Source organism: Eulemur rufifrons, chromosome 6, assembly GCF_041146395.1.
Source record: "Eulemur rufifrons isolate Redbay chromosome 6, OSU_ERuf_1, whole genome shotgun sequence".
Taxonomy (NCBI): Eukaryota; Metazoa; Chordata; class Mammalia; order Primates; family Lemuridae; genus Eulemur; species Eulemur rufifrons.
Window position 1 is genome coordinate 52,893,052 of NC_090988.1, and position 24,952 is coordinate 52,918,003.

A 24,952-nucleotide genomic window follows, 5' to 3' on the forward strand; every position below is an offset into this window, starting at 1 on the left:
TTACACAGCCTTAGACTGGTGAATTCATCCCTCACCCCACCGCCGACTCACCTTCCCCGAGTGTGACGGTCACAGTGGAAACACCTTCCCAGGGCTGTGATTCGGTGGAGGGCGGGCGCACACTGAGGCTGCAGGCAGCCCCCGCGCGTTCTGAGGCGCTCAGGGGCGGGAGGGCGCGAGGAGAGCGCGGCGAGGCCGCGGCGCAGCGCAGGAGCCGGGGCGGGGCCGGAGCGGGGCGGGAGCGCCGGGCGGGCGGGCCCGGCTGTCCTGGGGATGCGCGCGAGAGCCGGCGATGGGTCCCGCGGCGCGGCTGGCGGCGCTGCTGGCGGTGCTGGCGCTCGGGACAGGGGACCCACCGGGGGCCGCGGCGCGGGGGGACACGTTCTCGGCGTTGACCAGCGTGGCGCGCGCCCTGGCGCCTGAGCGCCGGCTGCTGGGGCTGCTGCGGCGCTACCTGCGCGGAGAGGAGGCGCGGCTGCGGGACCTGACCAGGTGAGGGCAGGGCGGGTGAGAGAGACAGAGGGGCCTGAGTAGGAGACACTGGGCGAGGGGTGACTCTGAGGCCGGCTGTGACTCCAGGCTCACTGTCACCCCGTGTGGGACCCTGAGACACCACGGCATGTGGTGTTGAGGAACGCTGTGTCACACTGTGTGGGGCCTCAGACTCCGTCACACACAAGGGCACCCTAGATCGGGCAACAAAGACCAAAGTTGATACACTGTGGAAAAGTGTAATGGGGTGGCTCTAGGGCCAGTAGGAGTTCACAAAGTGCTCTGTCAAGTTGTGTGGGGCTCCCAGGCTCAGTGTCACACTGACACAGAGTGAGAGTGAGATGGGGAGAATTGCTGTAGCTACATGTGTTGACCTTTGGAGCAGGCATGGTGAAACACCACGTGACCCAGCAAAATGATGTTTGGTATGAGGAGTCAGCTGACCATCTGTGACCATGTATGAGATTTACACCTCATTGAGACTGGATGGGCACGACACGACAGATATCATACTCTACATGTGAATGATGCTGAATAATTGTACGGGTCACCATGAATAAAGCTTTATGTTCATTAATTCAGGCAACACAAACATTTGAGTACCCACCATGAGCCAGGCAGTGCTCCAGCCGGGCACTGGGGATAACATGGTAAACAAGACCCAACTCTGCCCTCAAGGAGTTTGGGTCTGTGGCATCATGATTGTTAATCAGAGACGTCCATTGCCTTCTTTGTTTTCAGCTCTTCTTTCTTTTTACATATGTAAAAGCTCTCTAAATGTTATACTAAATAAATGATAACTGAGATGTTATGTGTGTGAAAGTACTGGAGATCGAGAAAGCACTGTGAAAAGCCGTACTTGATGCTGTAAGTTACCGAGTGTAGCACACACAAGCAGATGCTCAGCCAGTATTGTTTGACTATACAACCAACAAACCATAGTGCTACACACTGTGGGATAAAATACTGTAAGGCTTGGGACACTGGGGCACTGTAATCACATACAGACTTTGTCAGCATCTAACTATGAAAGCTGAGTGATTGTATATGATATTGTGTGTATGAACATGTGTTGTGCCTTCTCTGCTTGGGACATTGAAAAGCCCACAACACTGAGAAACAGTGCTTGCGACCACAACACTATTTGAATATATTAATATTGTACTTATATTATGCGACCCTCTTGCTGAGCTGAGACAACACAATGCACTGTTTATGAAACTGCAAGGGAGTGTGTGCAATAGTAATACCGATTCTAAGGTGACATGGGAAGAAGGTGTGTGGGACACTGAGACTGTGAGGGGGAGTCCATGTAGGAGAGAATCAGTTTGTGTGTGGACGTGTGTATGAGAGATCTTGTTTGTGACTCAGTGGTGACTGAAGAAGGTAATTGATGCATGTCTTTAAGTATGCAGCTTGCATATTAACGGTTATATGCATGTCTAAATTTACTGTTAGTTTGAAACCATGTGACAATATACATATATAATGTAAGTTTGTTAATTTTTAACAATAAATGATAACTTTAGAATTATTGTCATTCTTGGGACTAGCATAGTTGACTAGTGTTCTATGGGTCCATGTTGACAGAGCAAAATGTTTTAGTTTTGTTCTTAATATAGATTCATTAGAATCCAAGTTCATTGGTGGAAATAGAACAGACTTTTTTCTCTTTGATTTCAGAACCCATCGTGCTCCCTGCTACCCATGTGCTTGTTCTCATACCACCAGTCTCTTTCTGTGGGTGGCTCAGATGGAGATGGGGTGGTTCTGAATCGCAGTGCCAGTCTTTCGGGAAACAGATTCAGAAGAGAGAGCTTGAAGTGTTTGGCCAAAGCAGCTGGCCAGCCCTCCTTCCCTCCCCATGCTAGTCTCCTTCACCATCTTTTCACTATTGTCATTGTCACAGCTTTCTCACAGTGAGAGGTCTTACACAAACCTTATCTGATTTGATTTTCTCTCATACACAATGCTTTGAAATAGGTTTGTATTACACTCTTAACAAATGAGAAATCATTTAAACATGAGAACACTAAAGTCTGATGGCTTATCTAGGATTATAAATCTAGTAGATAGCAAATCCAGGCCTAGGACACAGTTGTTTTAATTGTTTATCGTACTTTTTTTCCATTATGCTATGATTTCTCTTCCCTACTGCTTGCTTTATCTGATATACCAGGACACAGACCAAGCCACTAGCTACATGAGGTTTTATTAGCAGCCAGAGTACATGGTGGTTAAGAGTCTGAATTTAGGAGTTTAACAAATCTCTATTTAAATCCTTGGCTCTGATCTTGGTCAAGTTCCTTTGCTTCTTTAAGCTTTAGTTTCCTAATCTATAAAATGATAATAAAAATATTGATAGTATGTACTCCCATAGGGTAGGATTAAGTAGCACATAAAAGTATTTATCATTGTGTTTGGCATGTAATAATTGGTTGATAAATGTTAACTCTTTATGATTACTGTTTATTTTAACACTGGCTGATGAAACTCATCTCCATTTTTGGCCCTAAGTATTATTAACTAGGATTGTGAGAACCCAGATAAAAAAGAATCGGGAAAATTCCCGATTCTTTTCTCAGGTGATTTATGAACAGTTAATTTTGTAGTTTAGTTTGATATTTTGAAGACTGTCATGCTGTTCTCTAGTCACTGCTCTAAAACCCAGTGAAATGTTTGCTTTTTAAAACAAGAATTTTGGCAGTTTCTGCTCATTTATATATACTCCCAATCTGGTGATTTTATGTAACTTGAGATGTTATTTCCAAGGCTCTCAGTTGATATTCTTCTTTCAATTTCTAAATAGGAAAACAAAATATATTTTGATGTTGAAACTACTCCCTACCCCAAGTTAATAAAAATCATACTAGTTATAGTATATATGATTATATACTAATATGGCACATATACATAGTTAACCCTAGCTTTTATTGTGGTTGCAGTTTAAACCACCAAGAGTGAAAGGGTAGCATAGCAGCAATTATTTCTGTGCTAAGAATTAAGCATTTAGAATGTCTCAGAAGAACTGAGACAAAGCCATTTCTGAATTCCAAAGGAGAAACATTTTGAATTGAAATAGCCCATGTATTATGGTTGGATAACCTGCCCAGACTATGTTTAATGCAAGGATTGTGTTGCAGGTTTTAAGTGCAGATTCTTGAAGGAAAGAATCTGATTTTCCCCTCTCAGCAGCTTTTGTTAAAGCAAAAGGCATTTAGGAAACCCTGAGGTTTGAATTCAGCATCCAGTAACTCAGTCTCTGGAAACCAGCTATTTGCTCAGAGGCTGGGCATGGAGCCAACTTTTAGATTCCAAACCAACCTCAGTTATCAGTTGAAAGATTTTTTTTCTCTTTCCTTTGTATGACAGAAACACGGCATATCTGAACATTGGATTGAACTGATGTGCTCCAGTATAGGTCAAACCCCTGGCCCAAACAAATCAACCCCAGAATGCAAAGTGGGGTGTGGAGAGAACACAGAAATAGTGCTTTTGATTTAATGGATGACTCGGGGCAAATACCACCTCTCTGCCTTACCTTTTTCCCTTTGTGCCTCAGTTTCCACTGATGCCTGTTAAACATTAGTTCTCAAGCTAATGAGGAATCTATTTATTCAGTTGTGGAAAAGGTGATGAGAAGAAGTAATAGAATGTGCTTGCTGAAAGGATCCATAGAAATCTAGAGTAGACCAATTCTTTCATTTTACAGAGGCAGAAACTGAGGGAGAGTTGAAGGCTGGGTCTGAATAAGTCTCAGGTCTCCTCCCAGCTCCATCCTTTCCAACTGTCTTATAAAATCCCTGCCCTCGCACCCTCAATTGTTCCTGGACACTTTTTAAGCTGGACTCAAGCCCGAGTCTCTGCTTGTAAGTTTTTTCATCTAGCGGTGGAATATCTTTCACTAAGTGGTTCCATATGGAGCTGATGCAGGAAATAATGGGTAGTAAAAAAGATCCCACACCCTGGAGGCTGGTTTAGTTTCAAATCCCTAGAGTTGTAGTTCACACACTGCCCTGTCTTTGGGATCAGAGACACCCTGGGACTTGACAGGCTTCCCATTTCCTCCCCGGGGCGCCCAGGCCCAGATTCTTTTTCCTTAGTTTATGTTGAATTGAACATTTGGCTCCTTGGAAGCTGCAAGGCAAGTCGTCTTCAATTTCAGGTTCCATTTCAGAATCGAGGGCCCTACTCTTGAGAAATCCTCAGATCAGACTCTGCTCTAAGGGGCTGAACTCCCCCACCCTGCCACTCCCTCTGTTTTTCACTTTCATCCCTTTCCACTTGTGGAAGGCCCTCACTCTTGCTGAAGGACTTGTAGTCTCATGTGCTCTTGCACACACTCATATTTTCTCCTCACTTTGCACAACTCCTTTTTTTTTTTTTTTTTGAAACTTCTGTTATATTGTTTTGAAATCAGTACTTTTAAAACAGGGGGAAATACTCTTACAGGACAGGACTAGTACTCTTTATTATGGATAAAAAAATTTCAGTAACATAAATTCCATCAGTGTGTTAGAAATGGAATAATCATAGTATACCAGGAAAGGAAACAGCATCTTTTGCCTATATAAACACTCTTGGACATCTGGGGAGGAGAGAAATTAACTAGAAAGATGATCATTTCAGGTTCCACCATTTCTGACCCTTTCTGCGATTGTCACCAAGCTGGACAGTTTGGAAGTGTAGTGGACAACCCCCCCTCTTTGTTCCCCATTACAGTCATCACCACTTTCTATATGGTCTACTTCCTAAACACCTCCCTTGAGTCCGTCCCATTCTCTGGCCCCACTGTCACTATATGGTTCAGACTCTCCTTGTCTCGTGCTTGCAGTTTTGGAACAGCCTCCTCAGCGGCCTTTCTGCCTCTAGTCACTTCCACTTCTGAATCTTCCTTCCCACCCTTGCACAGATTTGTATATGCGAAGGAGTCATAGTGGTGTCACTCTCACCTAAGCCTTCCCTGACTTGCCTTGGCCAAACTAATCACCCTCTCTTTGTACTGCCCCTAAGCCTTGTTCTCAAGTGTGGTGTTGTGTCTGTGATATCATTATTTGTCTTTCTTACCCACTAGACTGTGGGTCCTTGAAACCAAAGTTATTGCTTTGTTCAAAATTTGTCCCTAGCTCCTAGGAGAGTATATTTCATTCATTTTTTTTCATAGAAATATGTATTGAATTATGTACCTAATTTTGTATTAAGTACAGAATGATGAGAAAAAATAGTTATTTTCTTCTCCATGAAATCCTTGAGCATTGGACCCTGTCTTGCCTTTGTATCCCCAGTACCCAGCATGGAGTCTGATATCTGGCAGGTCACTCGTTTAGATTGACTTATTCAATGAACAAATATATGTCAAGCCTCTGTGCCTTTGTACGTGTTGGCCCTTGTTGGCTTGGAAAACACTCTTCTTCCCATCTTTGTTCTAGATCCATGGGAAACAGCTGAGAACCCAGGCTTCAGGGTCAGGCAGACTTGGGTTAAGTTGTGGCTTTGCCATTTACTAACAATGTGGCTTTGTTTCAGTTTCCTCTCTTGTAAAATGGGCAAAATAAAGTCTACTCTAAGGGTCTTTGGGGGGGATTAAATGAGACAATATATTAATATTTAAAGCACTCAGCACGATGCCTCGCACATGATAAGAGCTCAATAATTAGTAGCTATCGATATTTTGACGAATCCTTCCAGACTCAGATCAAGTGCTACTTTTTCTGGGAAGTTTTTCCTTCCCTCTTCCAACCCTACCTGGGTTAGGGGCCCTACCTACAAATGGCATTATATGTCCTCTTCTCTCATAGCTTATATCACAATTATCATAATTAATTCAATAGTGTTTTTGAGTTTCTACCAGATACTAAGTATTGAGTATATAGTGATGACAGAAGAAAAAGACTTTCTTGTTTGTGGACCCCCTGAGAGCTGGACCCTGTCTTGCCTTTGTATCTCTGGTATCTAGTATGGTGCCTGACGTCCTGTAATTGACTGGTATAGGCTGACTCATCCAATGAACAAATGAGTGGACCTACTTTTGTTGTATTTGTAGTTTTCATGTTCTTGCATGGCTTTTTGGTTAGACTATTACATGAATCTCAAGAGGTTCAGCATTTCAATTTTAGCTACTCTGAATGTATACACACCATGCCAGCCTTCATGAGGTGTGCTGGTTGTGTCAGGAGGTGAGATCATTCTACTCTTCTCTTTCAGATTCTATGACAAGGTACTTTCTTTGCATGAGGATTCAACAACCCCTGTGGCTAACCCTCTGCTTGCATTTACTCTCATCAAACGCCTGCAGTCTGACTGGAGGAATGTTGTACATAGTCTGGAGGCCAGTGAGAACATCCGAGGTAATGAGGAGGAGGGCTGGAGGGTAGGAGAGAAGATTCTATCTCCTGACGCGGTGGTAAGGAGAGAGATTCTGATGGGATGTGAGGAAGGGTAATGGAGTGGGCAGGTGTTACTTGATCCCCTTAGCTCGAGCTAGTACAAAGAATAAGGTCCCCTTGCTAATAGGTTTTTATGGTTATGTATTAGGAAGCACTTTCATACCCATAATTTCATTTGATCTTCACTACAGTCCTGTGAAGAAGTACAGGATGTATCATCCCATTTAATATGTGTGTAGAAAGTAATGGCCTCCCAATAGTTTTATTAAGTTGTCACTACAGTGTGATCTGCAGCAAGATCACTTTCCTGATTTATTCTACTTTGTGCTTTAAGAAGTTTGTGGACTTTAGGGAACCCTAAAAGGGCAAGATTCCTGGAGACATATGGGATAGGACAATGGATGAAGGTGTGTGCCTTGTTTTTTACTCCTCATTCACTCATTCTGAATGTGTCTCACTCAGAAAATTATATTAAGCATTCACTCTGTGCCAGGAACTGTGCCTGCTGCTGGGGACACAAAGACAAGTAAAACGTTATCTCATGAAATATTTGCCCAGGTAGTCAATGCCTTGCAGGTATTACACACTCACCACCCGTTTTTTGAATGGTGGATTGAGGTTTCCACTCCTTTACAGCTCTGAAGGATGGTTATGAGAAGGTGGAACAAGACCTTCCAGCTTTTGAGGACCTTGAGGGAGCAGCGAGGGTCCTGATGCGGCTGCAGGACGTGTACATGCTCAACGTGAAGGGTCTGGCCCGAGGCGTCTTTCAGAGAGTCACTGGCTCTGCCGTCACGGACCTGTACAGCCCCAGACGGCTCTTCTCTCTCACAGCAGACGACTGCTTCCAAGTCGGCAAGGTAAGGATATTCAGAGAGAGGACCAATTGCTTGGCTCTAGTTTCTTGTGAGTGAAATAACTATGTCCTGATTGTTTTTACATATTTCTAATACTTACAGTAAATTTGGAAATTTGATATTATTCCTACTTTCAGAGGAAGCAACCAGCGAGGGTAAATAACTTATCTAAGATTGCATAGTTTTAAGTAGCAGAATTACATTTTGAACCTAGTCTTTTAACTCCAAATCTATGCTTGCTTTGGCAACATGTGTACTAAAATTGGAACAATACAGAGATTAACATGGCCCTGTGCATCACTCGTGGTGTGGACTTCAATTGGCAAGCCCAGGCCCTGTTGACCCCACAAGAGGTGGCAGCAGCATTTCTGGTTCCTCTCTTTGAGATGTTTATCTTCTCCCCTTACAGTCTGGCCAAGTTACTCTTTTCCCAAAGGATGTGCAACTGGCCAGGAGGATCCGAGGCATTCAGGAAGGACTCAGCTCAGCTGCAGCAGCCAGTGTTTCTGGATGATACCAGGGACTCTCTCTGTGCCCAGAGTTGTAGGAATAACCCTCAAGAGAGTTTTGGGTTTTATTCTTCCAGGAACTCTGGTGCTACCACTGACCTTAGATCTACTTTTATACTGATTTATTGGGGGTGTCCTTGAGCAAATGAATATTACAGATTCATACCTAGACTCATGAACTATAGGCTTAAAATTGAGAACATTTTGTGGAGACATTTTATTTTCCTACACAGAGGCCAGATAGAAACAAACCAACTTTCTTGTCTCCTTAAGCCAGTGGATAAATTTTTTTCTGGTCCATCCTTACCCTTAAGGTATAGTTTTTTATAGAATCCAGTTTCCTAAGGGTGTCTTAGTTCTAATCCTAGGTTTTTGGAGGTCTAAGGAAGGTTTATCTTCTGTCCTTATGTGGGCATTACAACCTGTGGTTACAAAACATAAACATTACTAACATTCACCCCCATCCTAGGCAGCTTCAGCATCTGCTTATAAGCTTATGCTTTGTTTTTTAGCTCCTTTTTTGTTTCTGGTACCTGGTATTTTCCATTTTTTTCTTGAGAATGTATAATAAAATGCTTTTTCTATTTTATTCATAATTTCTAAGTATTTGTGTGTGGAAGGATTCCAGTTATCTCAATGCACCATATTGTTGGGACTTGAAATCTTGATTAAATAAATTGTTAACTTGGCAGGAAAAGTTCAGTCATTTTTTATTGTTATTTTTCAACTCAACCTTTTCACAAATAGGTAATTTTAGGCCCAGAAAAATAAAACAGCAGGTTAATGGCAAACCTGGGGTAAAAATTGATTTGTTATTTAGGCTGCAGAGTTGTAGTATGTGTAGGTTTTTTTCCCTGTCAGGAAGTTACACCTGAATTAGATCATTTTGCAAAGAGTTCTTCCAACTCTGACTTTATAATACTGTGTTGTCTCCAATAATGACTTCCAGGAAATTCCACCTGTGGTCTGGTATTCTAGTTAACTGTAAGCTATGAGGAGACAGGAGCTATGTGTGGTAACTGTTGCCAGCATTCCCACATTTAATGTGGAATGAACCCACTGAGCTTCCATAGCATTCCTGTGTCTGCCTTCATTATGGTGTCTAGTGTACCGCGTTACAATTATTAGTTCACTCACGTTCCCCTCACTTGGTTTAAGCTCTTGAAGGGCAGGGCCACCAGGTACATAGTAAATACTAGTAAATATTGAATAAATGATTAATGGAATTGATTATTTACCAATAATAATTATTGAATAAATAATTCATTTTCACATTGTTACCAGAAATATCTTCCTAAAATCATGACATTCAAGATTGTCATCAGCTTGACCCATTCTGCCATTTTTAGTTCACTTTTTGGTTCTCTTTACCTTAGGCTACAGCCACAATGGACGACTTGAACATGTTCTTGCTTTTGGCTTTGGTTTCTGCCATTCCCTCTTCTTAAAATGTTTTTCCTCCCAATCTCTGCTCATTGAAATCCTTATCCTTCTTCAAGGAAGGCCCATCTCAGATGCCACTTCCTCCATGAAGGCTTTTGAGATTCTCAGGTCTCCTTCCCTTTCTGTGCCTCCGTAGCATATTATCCATTTTCTTTTGAGGACTCATTCCATCGTGCCCCATAGTGTAGTCACTTGAGGTCATGTCTCTCTTCTCTTCCAGAGTATAAATTCCTTAAATGCAAGAGTCTTTGTGTTTCCTGTCCACCTAGTACAATGCCTTGTATATAACAGATGCTTAATTAATTGAATTAAAATGAATTTGAGGTTAAAGCTTGCCTAGGCCTTCTTACTCTTTGAATTGTCATTTATTTTTTTCTACCTGTGGACTAAGGCTTTAGTGCTGTCATTTGTGTCCCCTGCAGGTGGCCTATGACATGGGGGATTACTACCATGCCATTCCATGGCTGGAGGAGGCTGTCAGTCTCTTCCGAGGATCTTACGGAGAGTGGAAGACGGAAGATGAGGCAAGTCTAGAAGATGCTTTGGATCACTTGGCCTTTGCCTATTTCCAGGTAAGACAATAGGTTAAGCTCACTGCTTTTATCACAATAAATATAATGTTTTATATCTGCTCTGTAATTTTCTGAGCATTTTTGTATCTGTTAATTTGTTTTATCTTTCCAATAGGAACAAATATGAGTTAAACAGGGCAGTTATTTTATTATTTCCATATATCACATGTGAGTCAACTGAGTCTCCCAAAAATTCTTGGCTTGTCACAAAGCTCACAGAGCTCAGATTAGAACCCAAATCTGTCCGACTCTTAGTCCAGTGCTCTTCCCAGTGCATTGACAACTTTACAATCATTATTTCTCATGTAGGAGGAAGTTTCTCCTCTGTAGCAGCAGTTGGATTCACAAACATTTAATGGGTTCATGGTGAATGTAGATCACATTTTTCCATTCTCACTAACACATAACTCTTTTTTTTTTTTTTTTTTTGAGACAGAGTCTCACTCTGTTGCCCAGGCTAGAGTGAGTGCCGTGGCGTCAGCCTAGCTCACAGCAACCTCAAACTCCTGAGCTCAAGCGATCCTACTGCCTCAGCCTCCCGAGTAGCTGGGACTACAGGCATGAGCCACCATGCCCGGCTAATTTTTTCTATATATATTTTTAGTTGTCCATATATAATTTCTTTCTATTTTTAGTAGAGATGGGGTCTCGCTCTTGCTCAGGCTGGTCTCGAACTCCTGAGCTCAAACGATCCGCCCACCTCGGCCTCCCAGAGTGCTAGGATTACAGGCGTGAGCCACCACGCCCGGCCCATAACTCTTCACAGATATTACACCATGATGTTGCCATGGAAGAAGAAGTTTGATTGTTATCCTTTCCTATCTGCAACTGAGTCCAACTGTGACGTGACTGTGTCTGGCTGCAGAGCTGCAGTCACTGTTCCATAGCACGAGCCTCGGTTTCCCCTGTAGGTGTTAGTTTTCCTTGGCACTGTTGAACTACTTACTACCTGTTGTGCTCACATGGAAGTTCATTTTGCTGACTGTGGCAGCTGCCATCCTTTTGTATAGCCAACCCCAGTTCCCACCAGACTTGTATAGTCTTCAAGAATAGGCTGGAAAAATCACCATCTTGCCTGTTCCCTGGAGTTTCCAAAGCTCATAAACCATTCCTGCTCCCCACATTCCTTTTTCTTTCCCGCTTTCCCTGAGAAAAGGGAGGAGGATGTGGGTGGTCCCAACCCATGCGTTGCTGCCAAAACAGATTTATTCTCCATGCAGCAAACACTCCTGTTCTTTTCATGGACATTCCTGGTAAATGGATCTTTGTTATAAAACAGTCTACATGTTCTTCCTAAGTCTCCTGCTCAATTGCTAAGTGTTAAAGCTAAGATAGAATAACTGGTGTAACAAAAGGTGAGAAGTAATTGAATTTTAATAGAGGAAGGAAATGGAGGATCGATATGGAGAGACTCAGAGAAGCAGCTTACCCTGAAAGATGGGTTTTAAATACAGTACCCCTAATTCTGATGACTTGAGTGTCCCCTCCACTCACTGGGAGACTCTGCCTTTCCACATCATGCTTCCTCTGGTGAAATTCTGTTTATTTCACAAGGCACAGCTCACATGTCACCTACTCTGTCAATTCTTCCTTAATTTTCCTCACTCCTCTTTTGTGCTCTTATAGCACTTTTTTATGCCTCAGTAATAAAACACATAAGGCAGATATTATGCCCTGATATTGCGATGGAAGAAGTTTGATTGTTATCTATAAGGCATTGTCTTATAGATGATTTATTAATATGTTTCCCCTGGCCCCCCAGTAAATTAGAGGTAAATGCCCCACCATGGACTTTTCATTATCATATAAAATTTAACATATATATATTTTTCATTATATATTTTAGTAAAAAAAAGTTTTAGTAACTGCTAATAATAAGAGACAGTAGAGTGTAGTGGTTAAACCATGGACTCTGGAGTGAGACAGACCAGGCTTCAAATTCTCTGAAAATGTGGGCAACTTAACTTCCCTGGGCCTCATTTTCTTATCTGTGAAAGGGGAATAATAATGATGCTTACCTCAAGATTAAATGAGCTAATACATGCAAAGCCTTTAACAGAAAGCGTTCATAACACATAATACATACTCAATAAATGTAAGCTATTGTTATTATATTATATACTACAAATGTGTGTTTTCTTTTTTCATTTAATGTTATTTAGTGTACACATTTCCGAAGAAATTTAACTGGGACACCCAAAGTAACCCTTTGTTCTTCGTAAAATGTGATTTTATTTCATTACAAGGCCCTAGAGTTTTAAAAATATGAAAATTTGTATTTTGGTTCTCTTCATCTCATGAAGAGTTTGAAAAGCTTGAGTTAATGTCTGGCATTCAAGATATTCATAGGTTACTTACATATTTCTTTGCTAAATATTGAACAGAATAATTCATGCTATTAAATAATTAGAAACAATCTATAAATCCAATATTAGTGGAATGATTAAGTTCTCTGTGATGCAGTTTCTGGATGGAATAAAATGCAGCCATTAAAAATGTTATCTATGAAGTCTATGTAATGATATAAAAACACCCCTGATAACAATATAGAGTGAAACAATCAGTATGTGAAAATGTGTAAAAAAAATATGATCATACCTGTGTAAAAACCATATATTATCCAAAGTGCTTGCAGTGCCTGGATTTCAGTAGAGTAATTTTTTTCCATTTCTCATATGTTTTATAATGTGCTTATTGTTGCTTTTTTCATTAAAAATGGATTTTTTTAATTTGCTAAACTAAAACGATTAGAAAGAAATACATTTCCAGCAGTTAATCATCATCGGGCAGCACCCAGAGGAGGACTGCAGCCTACCCTGAAGGGTCTGTGCCCCAGGTTTGTTGGGAAAGCCCCATTTCCTTTTGACCTGGTGGAGCCCCAGATTGAATGGCTGCAGGGAGTTAATGCCTGTGCACTGGGGAATGTTTCTGTTTTAGTTCTTCCTTTGCCTCCCTTTAACTAACTTTGTAGACTCTAGGAAGATCTGAACCTGGAAAACAAATTATAGTTGTATTAGGGTTTTTATAATTCCATATTAAGTGACTATAATCAAATAACTAACACCCTGCAATTGTGTGGTTTTGCACACTTTAAGCTTTGAGGGCACTTTAAGAAAGTTTACCTTTGTTTATCTTCCTACCTTGCCTGGGAAGGATGGTAATAAGTCAATTGTAAATGAGGAAAGCAGTGAGACCTGATTCACAAATCCTCCCATTTCTAGTCTGCTGTTCCTTTCAATGCGCCCTATTATCTACCGTGGTAAGAATGTTTTATAGCTTTTAAAAAAATCTATTTAATGATTTGCTCAGAGGAGATATCTTCAGTGCCATTAATGCTTTCTTTTCCTTTTCTTTCTGTTTTTTTTTTTAATAGGCAGGAAATGTTTCATGTGCCCTCAGCCTCTCCCGAGAGTTTCTTCTCTACAGTACGTAAGGATAAAAGATAATCCGGCCACGGGTCTGAGTTATGGAGGACTCCCTTCTGCTCCTGGCCTTTAATCCCCACAAGGGACATACAGCTATCTATCTTTATTTAATTTCATAATTTAAGGCACATTTCCAATTTTAGATGGAATCTTACATATATGCAGATCAATGCCTCAGGGGGAAATTTTTAAGTTAGTTGGAAAATGCTTAGAAGATGTCAACCTGTCCCTTCCCTCCTGCACTTCCAACCAGTTATATATTAGCATTGCTTCTATGGGAACAAGTCCAAGATTGAGAGCCATTTTCTTCAGAGACATTTTAAAGACCCAGGTTTTGGAAGTAGACCCAGGAATGAATGAAATCAATGTGCCCTGTGTGTGCAAGAAGGAGAGTGACTCAGCAGGATCTTTCACTTCAGCTGCTCACAGAGTTATCAATTCTTCCCTTTAAACCAGAGCTCGCTTTGCTGTGCAGCCTTCCTGCCCAGATGGCTCAGAGTGCAGCTTCAGCCCCCTTCAGGGACTGCCTTGCTGACAAAACAATGAGTTAAACAGGAAGGAGATGCTTCCTAGCTCAGCTCTCTGCTTGGATATTTTTGCTTAAAAATTTTTCATGTATATATATGTGTGTGTGTGTGTGTGCTTAAAATTTTAGTGGTAGATGGCTTCCTAGGCTTTCCTCTAATAAAGTATTTAGATTCTAAAATAAGATACTAAATCACTATTTTGTTTAATATTTATAAAGTAGTTCATGTAGGACTTAACAATTGCATGTATTCATAACTTTTTTAATGAATCCATTTAGTAATGTTATTCCTTTCTGATAATTTAGCAAACAGTAGTATAAGGAAGTAGTTGTATGGTTTGTAAACACATGGGTAATTTGTGGTACAAACAAAATTATAACCCAACCCTCCTTTTATTTCTTTTTGCTTGATCTATTAAAATCTCTGCCTCGACAAGAGAACCTAAATTGTGTGCTTTTATAGGTGGATAAGTAGAACATGGCAAATGAGATTCCCATTTCTAGTTTTGCAATATTTTCGTTGTTGTTTGGTCTCATCATTTCCATTCTCCAAAACTTCATTTCTCCTCAATTCAGACACCCTTCTGAGATGCACTGAGACTTACGCACAGAGGCAAGCAGGCCATGGGTAGCCGCCAATCCATGGGGTATCTTGAGCCAAAGTGGGTACAAAAAGTGGGCACAGACAAGACACAAGATTTACTGGGTTTCCCGAGGACCCTGTGGGAATCGAGTCTAGAACCAAAGTCTAGAGTCCCTTTATCCCAGACTGCTCTGCTCTAGGTCTAGGCCAGTTGTGAATTTTGAAGGATCTAGTGGAGCCAAGAATGAATGACCTTCCAGTTCTCCAGGGAAGAAAAGGTTGGGTCCCTCTGCAACAGGCTTTGGCTCTCTGGGCTTCTCTGTCATTATACTTACTTATCATGTTTTGTTGTAAGTGGTAATTTAATATCCCTTTTCTCCATTAGACTAAACTCTGGGAGATCAGCCTCTAGCACGGTATCTGGTACATAGTAAATGTTCATTGAAGATTTATTGAATGGATGGGTAAATGAATGATTGAATGAAAGAATGAAACTCCTTCTTCTCTATGCATAAAACTGACCATCACTATCCCAGAGCCGCCATCCTCATGATCCCTTGGCCGAAGAGTGTTAAGTACCGTGTTCCTTCCCAAAGCCTTCTGCACCTTCAGATCTACCAGGCCCAAGTCAGTCTTTTCTGAATACCAGGTACTCTTCTAGAAGCGAGGGTCTTACATCCTCCTGTGCATTGACACCCGGAGTTATTCAGGGGGTCCAGTTACCTGTTCTGCACATCAGTGAAGCTGCAGGAAACCTTGGTAGCACTCCCTGGGGCCAGTATTTGTTAATCTGTATTATTCCCTGCTCTGATTTCTCTCAGGCCCAGATAATAAGAGGATGGCCAGGAATATCTTGAAATATGAAAGGCTCTTGGCAGAGAGCCCCAATCGGGCGGTAACTGAGGCTGTCATGCAGAGGCCCAATGTACCCCACCTGCAGACCAGAGACACCTACGAGGGGTTATGTCAGACCCTGGGTTCCCAGGTAGGACTCCTCAGGGAAAGAGAAAGGGATAACAGGCTTGACTAGAGAGTGAGAATCTGGCATTGGGACAGTGTGAGGGGAGAGGGCTGATGCATTGAAAACAGTAAAGCTCACTTGGGCAGCATCAGAGCAACCACATTCTGTCTCTCTCAAGTGCCAGTTGTTTTATGCCATAGTTCCCCTGAGTTGGTTTCTGCCCCTAGACCCTTCTTCTCTTCTGCTGATTCTACTCTTCCCTTCCAGCCCACTCACTACCAGATCCCCAGCCTCTACTGCTCCTATGAGACCAACTCCAGCCCCTACCTGCTGCTCCAGCCCATCCGGAAGGAGGTCATCCACCTGGAGCCCTATGTTGCTCTCTACCATGACTTTGTCAGTGACTGGGAGGCTCAGAAAATCAGAGAGCTTGCAGAACCGTGGGTGAGTGTTGCCAAAGCCTGCCAAGAACTTCCTTTTGTGTCCTCACATGCCTGGAGTTCGGGAGTGTGAGAGCAGGCAACCTGAACAACTAACTGGACACTTTGTTAGTCCAGGAGTTCAAAATGCCAACCATTCCATAAAACTAATCCATGGTGGAAAAAAATCACAGTGGTGGTTGCCTCTGGAGGGAAAGGATTAACTGGGAATGAGGTGCAAAGGAATTTTCTGGGGTGTTGAAAATGTGTTCTTAACATCTTATTAGGGACGTGGCATACACGGCTGTGTACATTTGTTAAAACTCAGCAGATGGTCCTCTTGAGACATGTGCATATCATTACGTGTCAATTTAACCTAAAAAAATAAAAATAAGGAACGCTTAAAAAATGTTAACCATTCCATATGATCAGTAAAAAGGGGGAAAAAAAGGAAAAAAGTATGGGATGACAGGGGCCAGGAGTGAAATCTTAATACCTATTTACAGAGTCAGAGTGGAAAGTTCAACTTCATTATTTTGTTAAAGAGGAAACTGAAGCCCAGAGAGAGATAGGGACTTAAGGTCACACGCGTAACTAGAGCCGCAGTTGGAACTTAGAGGTACATTGATTGCTGCTCTGCTGTTCTGCCTTCTTGTATCTGTTAACTTAGGCTAAGTTATGCTCAGTAACAAGCAGCCCCAAATCTCAGAGATAACTACAGCAAAGTTTTGCTTCTTTCTCATATTAAACGTCTGTCTTGGGCTGGCTGCAGCTCCGCCCCACACTCTGGGACCCAACCTAACAGGAGCCTCTATGTGGGACGCTGCCAGTCTCACGGGAGAGGAAAAAGACAAGAGACGGCAAACATGAGCTGGCTTGTAAAGCTTCTGCGTGGAAGCATCAGACATTACTTCCACCCACGGTTCACTGGTCAAAGCAGAGTGTGTGGCCACCACTGCAGTCAACAGGGAGTCTCTCTAGTTCTTCCACGGGGAAGGCCCTGCAAATTACCAAGCCAAGCTTGATGTCTGTGGGAAAGGGACATTTAATCCTCCCCCTAGGAAGTGTGGTAAATATTTAGAAAAATTTCACAATCCAGTGTGCCCCGAAATAGAAGAAAAATACTTAGAAAAATTATGCAGTCTACCTCGCCTCTACAATATGTGTTGCCTGTTTAAAGATGGCACATTAATACTGTCTCAGACTTATTTATGTCAAACCAGACATCGCACCCTTAATATGAGCAGTTCATTCAGGCAGCCAGTAGTCAGTCATCAACAGAACAGAGCCCACCGTGTGCCAGGCTCTGGCCTGGGTACTGGGCTTTTACAGTGAGATGAAGTATCAGTCCTTTCCTTTTGGGAGCTTACTGCATAATGAAGACAAACAAATCTTTACAATATACTATATGTGCTATCACGTGTGCAGGGAGTTGTGCTATGGTACATAAAAAAGTGAGCCTTCCTCTGAAGAAAAGGCAGTGGGGTGAAGAGCAGATGGAGAGGAGAGGACGAATCAGGGAAGGCTTCCCTGTGAAGGTGACATCCATCAGAGAAACAGGTTGGCAAAGGGTATTCCAGGAAGATGAAGCAATGTGTGCAAGGGCCTGACATGTGGTATGTTCAGAGACTGGGGAGAAGCTCGGTGGCTGAACTGTGCAAGAGACGAGGGGAGGTGACAGGAGATGAGGCTAGGTGGTGAGACACCACTAGCAGACGCTGGAGGTGCCATGTCAGGCACTTTGGATTTTGTCATGTAGGCAGCGGGAGAGCTGTTGGACGGTTTTCAACAGCAGAGTGGCATGATCGGGTCTGTGGTTTTAGGGAAGGCTCTGACAGCAGAGACATGGATCGGAGAGAGAAGAGCAGCAGTAATCATTTCACCTAAAAGCCCCCTTCCCCCAGGCAAGTCTAGAATCTTTGTACAGGCTTTTGAGATGACTAAGCTCCACTGGTGAATTGGAACAATGTGTTTTCAGTAGGTTCGGCTTCTTAGTGAGCCAGCAGTAGTAGCATTTGGCCAGCAGCTGCTCTTTCCTCAGACTAGCCATGTTGCCATGGTGACAGGAAAAGTGGCCCACCCAGAGATGTCTATTTAATCGTTCATGGCCAGGACCTTGCCACACTCCCTTCCCCAGAAGTGTCTTTCTGGGCAGCTGATGCCTGGCTCTCCCAGGAATAAGCCCTGGGCTTCTCTGGTAGTGGCTCTCCCAGGGGACCTGGGCAGACATCCTAGTGGCTTGTGTTAAATTTATCTGCTTCCTATTCACTGTCCCGTTCCCAAAGCACGCTCTTTCATCACTTCTCTCTCTCCCCATATCCTGGCCATCCTTGAAGACTCAGTTGAAGCCCCAGGCCTCCACTGGGCCTGCCAGCCCTGACCACTCTGGCCTACTTTGGTTCTTTGAGTGAACATACAGTAACTTCCCCCTCCTCTGAACTCAAAGTTTTTGTTACCATTTGTTTGGTACTTAATTTTTAAATTTATTCTGCCATTTATGTGTTGTCTGGTATCACTGACAATTTCATGGGTTACCATCCTGTCTCCCCAACTAGACTGTAAACTAGCAAACATCATATGTTGTCTTTCTTGAAATGCCTTGCTCCATTTTGCGTGTTGCAGCCAGAGTATCTTTAGAAGGTCAGGTCTGGGCCAGGTGCAGTGGCTCTCGCCTGTAATCCTAGCACTCTGGGAGGCTGAGGAGGGTGGATCATTTGAGCTCAGGAGTTCGAGACCAGCCTAAGCAAGAGCGAGACCCTGTCTCTACTAAAAATAGAAAGAAATTATCTAGACAACTAAAAATATATATAGAAAAAATTAGCTGGGCATGGTGGCACATACCTGTAGTCCCAGCTGCTCTGGAAGCTGAGGCAGTAGAATCGCTTGAGCCCAGGAGTCTGAGGTTGCTGTGAGCTAGGCTAATGCCATGACACTCTAGCCTGGGCAACAGAGTGAGACTCTGTCTCAAAAAAAAAAAAAAAAAAGAAAGTCAGGTCTGACCATGTCAAGCCATTGCTTAAACTCTTTAATGGGTCACTTTTGCCCTCAAATGCTTGCAAACATCCGAGGCCTGGCTGCTGCCAACCTTCCGCCACATCTTCCTCCTTCACTCGACACTCCGGCCACACATGCCTCTCTGCCCGTGATCTCTTTTCACCTGTGTGATTCCAGTGTGTCTTGTGGACATCCTGGGGGCTTTCCTGTCCCTCATGAGAATGGGCTGGACGCCTCTCTCTCTATTTCCATAGCACTCTGTACTCACCCATTATGGCTCCGGGGAGATGACTAAGGGGGAGGGACATTGTCTGGTTTAACCTATTGTTTGTCCAATGCCTAGTACAGTGCTTATCACAGAGAATAACCAATAAATATTTGTTCCAAAAAACAAATGACTTGTAGGTAGACAATGAATCATTTTTTATTTATTTATCTTTTATTTGTACAAATACAGGGGCTACATGTGGAATGTTGTTACATGTGCATAATGCGTAATGATCAGACCAGAGTCTCTAGGGTGTCCATCATCCAAGTGCAATGCATTTGTGTTAACTATAGTCACCCTGCTCTGCCACCAAACACTGAATTTATTCCTTCTGTCTTACTGTATGTTTGTACCTATAACCCGCTTCTCTCCATCCTTCCCCTCCCCCTAGTCTCTATTATCTATCTTTCCACTTTCCACCTCCATGTGATCAATTTCTCAGCTCCCACAATAAATGATTATTAAAGGAATGAAACACAAGGTGGCTCCTTAACTGGGGGAGAAGAGATTCCCTAGGGTTTTTTTTTTTTTAAGCCGTTGATTTTTCCCTTCAAAGACCAAGGGAGCATCTCTCTTCTATGACTCTCTCCTCCATGAGTGGCTAGGGAGAGGATGCGGGGCAACTGGTGAAGTATATCAGTCACCTTCTGATTTCCCACATCCTAATGTTGCAGAGCCATAGGCTGAGAGGAACGTGCTGTTCACATGCTGCATTTCAATGAGGAGACGGGTCTAAGAAAAGGAAGATGCTTTTCCAAGATCGTCCACCTGGTCTAGCAGCAGGGACAATGACATTATAGAAGGCCTAGAGAAGGGAAAAGGTTTCTGTCTTGTGCAGTTCATTGCCCTGAGCACTGCTCTGCCTGCCTGTGTAGCACCAGGGCTGGGTCTGAGCGCTATGAGTGCCTTTAAGTGCAGGGCCTGGTTTCAATCATTCACTTCATTTAACCGATATTGAGCCTCTGCTCCCTGCCAGGCCCTTTCTGGACCCTCAAAGTTTTTGCCCTCATGGAGCTGACATTCTGGTGGCAGAGGCAGAAGTAAACATACCCTTATGTAAATAAATAATATTTCTCTTTCTTTCCCTAGTACAGTGGCTTTGCGATTAGTAGGCATTTTATTTAAAAACAATTTAAATGCTATATCTGGACATTCAGAACAAAAGTGAGACATTTAGTTAAATTAGTGACTTCAAACCTATTGTTTTTCATAATCCAGACCATTTTGTCTATCAAAATATCACATGTACTCCAAAAATATGCAACTATTATGTATCAGTTAAAAAAGAAAAGGCAGTTACAGCAAAACAGATTTTGATTCTTTGTAAGGAAAAGCTTTGTCAGAGTTGTTCAAAAGGAACAGGCTGCCTCTGAGTGTAGAGAATTTCCTGTTGTTGGAGGTGTTCATTTAATTCGACACTTACTAAGTGCTTACCATAGGTCAGGCCCTGTGCCTGACACTCGGATACAAAGATGAATGAGAAATATCCCTTGTTCTTACCCAACTCACAGTCTTACAGATACAAAAGGGATTCAAATATCAGTTTATTTCAGCTCAACAAACTTTTATTGGACCGCTTACTGTAGACCAGACACAGTGCTAAAGGTTATTTTCAACTCTAAGATTTTTGGCCACTTACAATTTTTTATTCTCAAGATGGACAGCTATCACTAAATCACTCCCACGTGCAGAATACCCTCTAAGTAGGGAGGAGCTGGCGGTTGTTACGTGCATGCATAGGAGAGGGGCCTGTCTGTGGAAACAACAGAGCCCTTCTCTTTACATCATAATCACTTGCACTTTGTCTTATGTCCTTCCACCAGCTCCAGAGGTCAGTGGTGGCGTCAGGGGAAAAGCAGTTACAAGTGGAGTACCGCATCAGCAAGAGGTAAGCAGGGCCCTTCCTTGGCAGGGACTGCTGGTCATACCTGCTGCCCACATCCGGGCCTGTAGCACAGCTGAGTGCCAGGTCAACAACAGCTGTTCAGGGACTGCCAGAGATGCTGTTTCTCCTTTCATGGGTGGTTATATCATCTGACGATTTAACTAGAAGGCCATTGGAGAAAGACTTTAAAAAACTCCTATGGGCCTAAATCAAAAAATAAATCCTATCCAGGATTGTTCTAACCAGGATTGCTTTTCCAGAGAATACAGTCCTGTTCACATTTATGATTTGACTCCACAAGATTCCATTCCCACCTCCTGACTCATATTCAAAGCATGACTTGCCAACAATCAGGCAAAGAGACAAATATAATAGATTCTCTGTCCCCGGTGGCTTCTCTGGAGGAGCAGATTGAGCTGTGAGAGCCCTGCTTTATCCCCTTCACTGCACCCCTGCCCATCCCCCTGCACATCCCCCACTGCAGCCCTTCATTCGCACTTTAAGGACAAGCCTGGAGATACGGAAAGAGGAGGGATCTCCATCAGAGCCACGTGAGACAGTGACCTCAGCATCCTTGGGGAGAGGCCAGACCTCAGGATGGGTGGTTAGTTTGTGTTGTCTGGGAAGTGATGGAAGGGAGGGATGGAAACTTTGGTTCAGAATCATTTGGCTTAACTTATTTGGTCTAGTACCTTTCTTTTACAGTAGTTATTCTCTACACTTTGGAAGGTCCATGCAACCTTAGCTTCATTGTTTTTTCTAACCTTTCTGATAGTCTAATGTCAGAAATAAAAGTCAACCTTATATTTAGATTCATTACTTCTAGGGGAGTAGGTGGTGTTTTCTTCCCTTTTTTGTTTTATTGTTTTGTTTTGTTTTGTTTTGTTTTTTGAGACAAAGTCTCACTATGTTGCTCAGGCTGGTCTCGAACCCCTGGACTCAAGTGATCCTCCCACCTTGGCCTCCCAAAGTGCTGGGATTACAGGTGTGAGCCACGGTGCCCAGCCCTTTTCTTCACTTTTCAGATCAAGAAACTACTTTCTCTTTCTCCACTCGCATTACTCCTTCTTTGGGCTGGAACAGCCCTACATCTTTTCCATCTATTGGAATTTTATGTGCCCTTCAAAATTTGGCTTAAATGTCACCATCTTACCTGAGTGTGCCCTGGTAGAATTAATTTCTTCTTCTTTTGTGCTCCCAGCACTTCACTTTAAAGTCTATTTCTCGCTTTTTCACTCTGCCTTAATTTGGACTTAGTTGTATTTGTGTTTGTCTTCTCCCACACTATCCATGAGCTCTTTGAAGGCAGTAGCTTTGCCTTGGGGAGCTCTGCAAACCTAAGGGCTTGGGGCATAGCACTTTCCATCCACTCTGCATGGAAGAATGAACAAAGTAATCCATTCCTTAAAGAGTAAAGAAGTGGTCTTCCCATATCATGCCAAGGCTCTTGCCTGCAGAGCACTGATGGTCTCCCCAGGGCCCTCGCTGGCCTTGTTTGAGGGGCACTTCCTACATTTCCCAGGGACCTAAATTCTGATTCCAAAATTTCCACTTTGTCAGAACCTCAACAAGACATTCTGGAAAAGAGACTGAACTGTGCTCTCTGGCCTTTGACCTATCCTGGTTTGTCTGGCAGTAGAGCGAAAGAGCAGCGATTTTCCTGTGTTTAACACTAACATACAGCTCACAAAGCATCTTCATAAGTATTGTCTCTCACAATCCTCACAAGTCTGTGAAGGAGATATGCTATCATTTCAATTTTATAGATAACACACTGACCCTTAGAGAGGTTCAAGGTTAAGTACCTGACTCAGGATCACACAGAAGATCGGGGACTGGTCATATTCGTCTAAACCCCAAACTGTTTCCGTTGCACCCAGCTGCCCCTGTTGAGATGTCTCTGCAAGGTAGCGGTTTTGAAGGCAGAGTTTTTGTCTTATTCCTCTTTGTATCTTGGTGCCTGGGTGCTGGGAACCTTCACTCTGTTTCCTCAGCACCCAGCCCAGGGCCTGGCCTTCAGTGGGCCTCAGAGAATGTTTATTGAATGATTGAATGCGTGGCTGTTGGGATAGAGGACAAAGTGGACAAGAGGGACGAGATGGTATTTAGGCATTAAAGTCTATCTTCCCTCCCTCCCTTCCTTCCTTCTGGTAGTTGACATTAATTTGCTTGTTTAATTCATTCACTCACAGACATCATTTAGTCATTTCTGGCATCAGATTACTGATGCGCCAACCTGGTGTGTTTCAGCGCCTGGCTGAAGGACACCGTTGACCCAATGCTGGTGACCCTTGACCACCGCATCGCAGCCCTCACAGGCCTTGACATCCAGCCTCCCTATGCAGAGTACCTCCAGGTGGTGAACTACGGAATCGGAGGGCACTACGAGCCTCACTTCGACCATGCTACGGTAACGATGGGGTCAGTGACCCATCTCCTGGGCCCAGGGGCCAGGGCATTATTTCTCTGAGGCAGAGCTCTGGTAGGGCTCTCAGGGAAGGCTAAGTGAAATCTTAGAACACATGCTCTTGTTCCAGGAATATCTGAAAGCCTTGGTTTCAAGCTAAATGCTGCTGATTCATTTTCTTATCTGTCCCCATCCCCCCCTCCAAAATTTGTTAATGAAAGAAGAATGTGGCTTGTCATGGAATCGTCTCTCCTGCTTCCCTCGGGGACTTCCTAGTGAGGATCGTCCTTCCTCCAGCCACTCTCCTATCTTCATGATCTCAGCTGCCCACCTTTGCTGACAATAGCAAATAATTTTTGAGGATTAAATATATCTCCCCAACATTGATCTATAGATTCAACCCTGACTTTGTCAAAATTCCAGGAGGTTTATTTCTGTAGAAATTAACAAGCTGATCCTAAAATGTATATTGGATGCAAAGGACCTACAGCAGTCACAACAATTTTGAAGAAGAACAAAATTGGAGGACACACACCACCTGGATCTCAAAACTTAGTACAGAGCTTAGAGCTACAGTAATCAAGGCAGTGTGGTGCTGGTGTATGGATAGACACGTAGGTCAGTGGAGCAGAACAGAGAGTCCAGAAATAAACCCACACGTTTATGGTCAATCGATTTTTGACAAAGGTACCAAGGAAATTCAGTGAAGAAAATATAGTCTTTTCAACAAGATAGTGATGTTGGAACAATTCAATATCTATCTGAAAAATAATAACAATAATAATGAATTTAGACCCTCACTTCATGCCATATATAAAAATTAACACCAAATAGATCATGGACCTAAATGTAAAATGCAAAATTATAAAACTTCAAGAAGAAAACATAAGAGAAAATCTTTGTGACCATAGGTTAGCAAAGATTTCTTAGATAGGACACCAAAGCATGATCCTTAAAAGAAGAAAAAAGTGATAAATTGGACCTTATCAAAATTAAATCCTTGGCCTTTCAGAAAATACCACTAAAAATGAAAAAAAAAAAAAAAATAAGCCACCATCTAGGAGAAAATATTTGCAAATCATATATTTGATAAAGGACTTGTATCCAAAATATATATAGAACATTTAAAACTCAATAATAAGACAAACAACTCAATTTTTTTAAATGGGCAAAAGATTATTTGAATAGGCATTTTACCAAAGAAGATAAATAAATGTCTAATAAG

General features: G+C 42.7%; 1 protein-coding gene across 2 annotated transcripts in view; it reads left to right on the forward strand.

Annotated features, from left to right (window-relative positions):
* The first annotated feature begins 269 nt into the window (after nucleotides 1-269).
* The window catches only part of P4HA3 (prolyl 4-hydroxylase subunit alpha 3), a 33,203-nt gene continuing 8,520 nt past the window's right edge, over nucleotides 270-24,952 (forward strand). For both annotated transcript variants that reach the window (XM_069469260.1, XM_069469259.1), the window contains exons 1-9: nucleotides 270-492; nucleotides 6,697-6,839; nucleotides 7,515-7,738; nucleotides 10,110-10,259; nucleotides 13,633-13,684; nucleotides 15,615-15,778; nucleotides 16,022-16,198; nucleotides 21,259-21,323; nucleotides 23,571-23,730. In XM_069469260.1, the coding sequence (XP_069325361.1) occupies nucleotides 293-492; nucleotides 6,697-6,839; nucleotides 7,515-7,738; nucleotides 10,110-10,259; nucleotides 13,633-13,684; nucleotides 15,615-15,778; nucleotides 16,022-16,198; nucleotides 21,259-21,323; nucleotides 23,571-23,730 (1,335 nt within the window). In that variant the 5' untranslated portion in view covers nucleotides 270-292. The remainder of the gene's footprint in view (nucleotides 493-6,696; nucleotides 6,840-7,514; nucleotides 7,739-10,109; nucleotides 10,260-13,632; nucleotides 13,685-15,614; nucleotides 15,779-16,021; nucleotides 16,199-21,258; nucleotides 21,324-23,570; nucleotides 23,731-24,952) is intronic.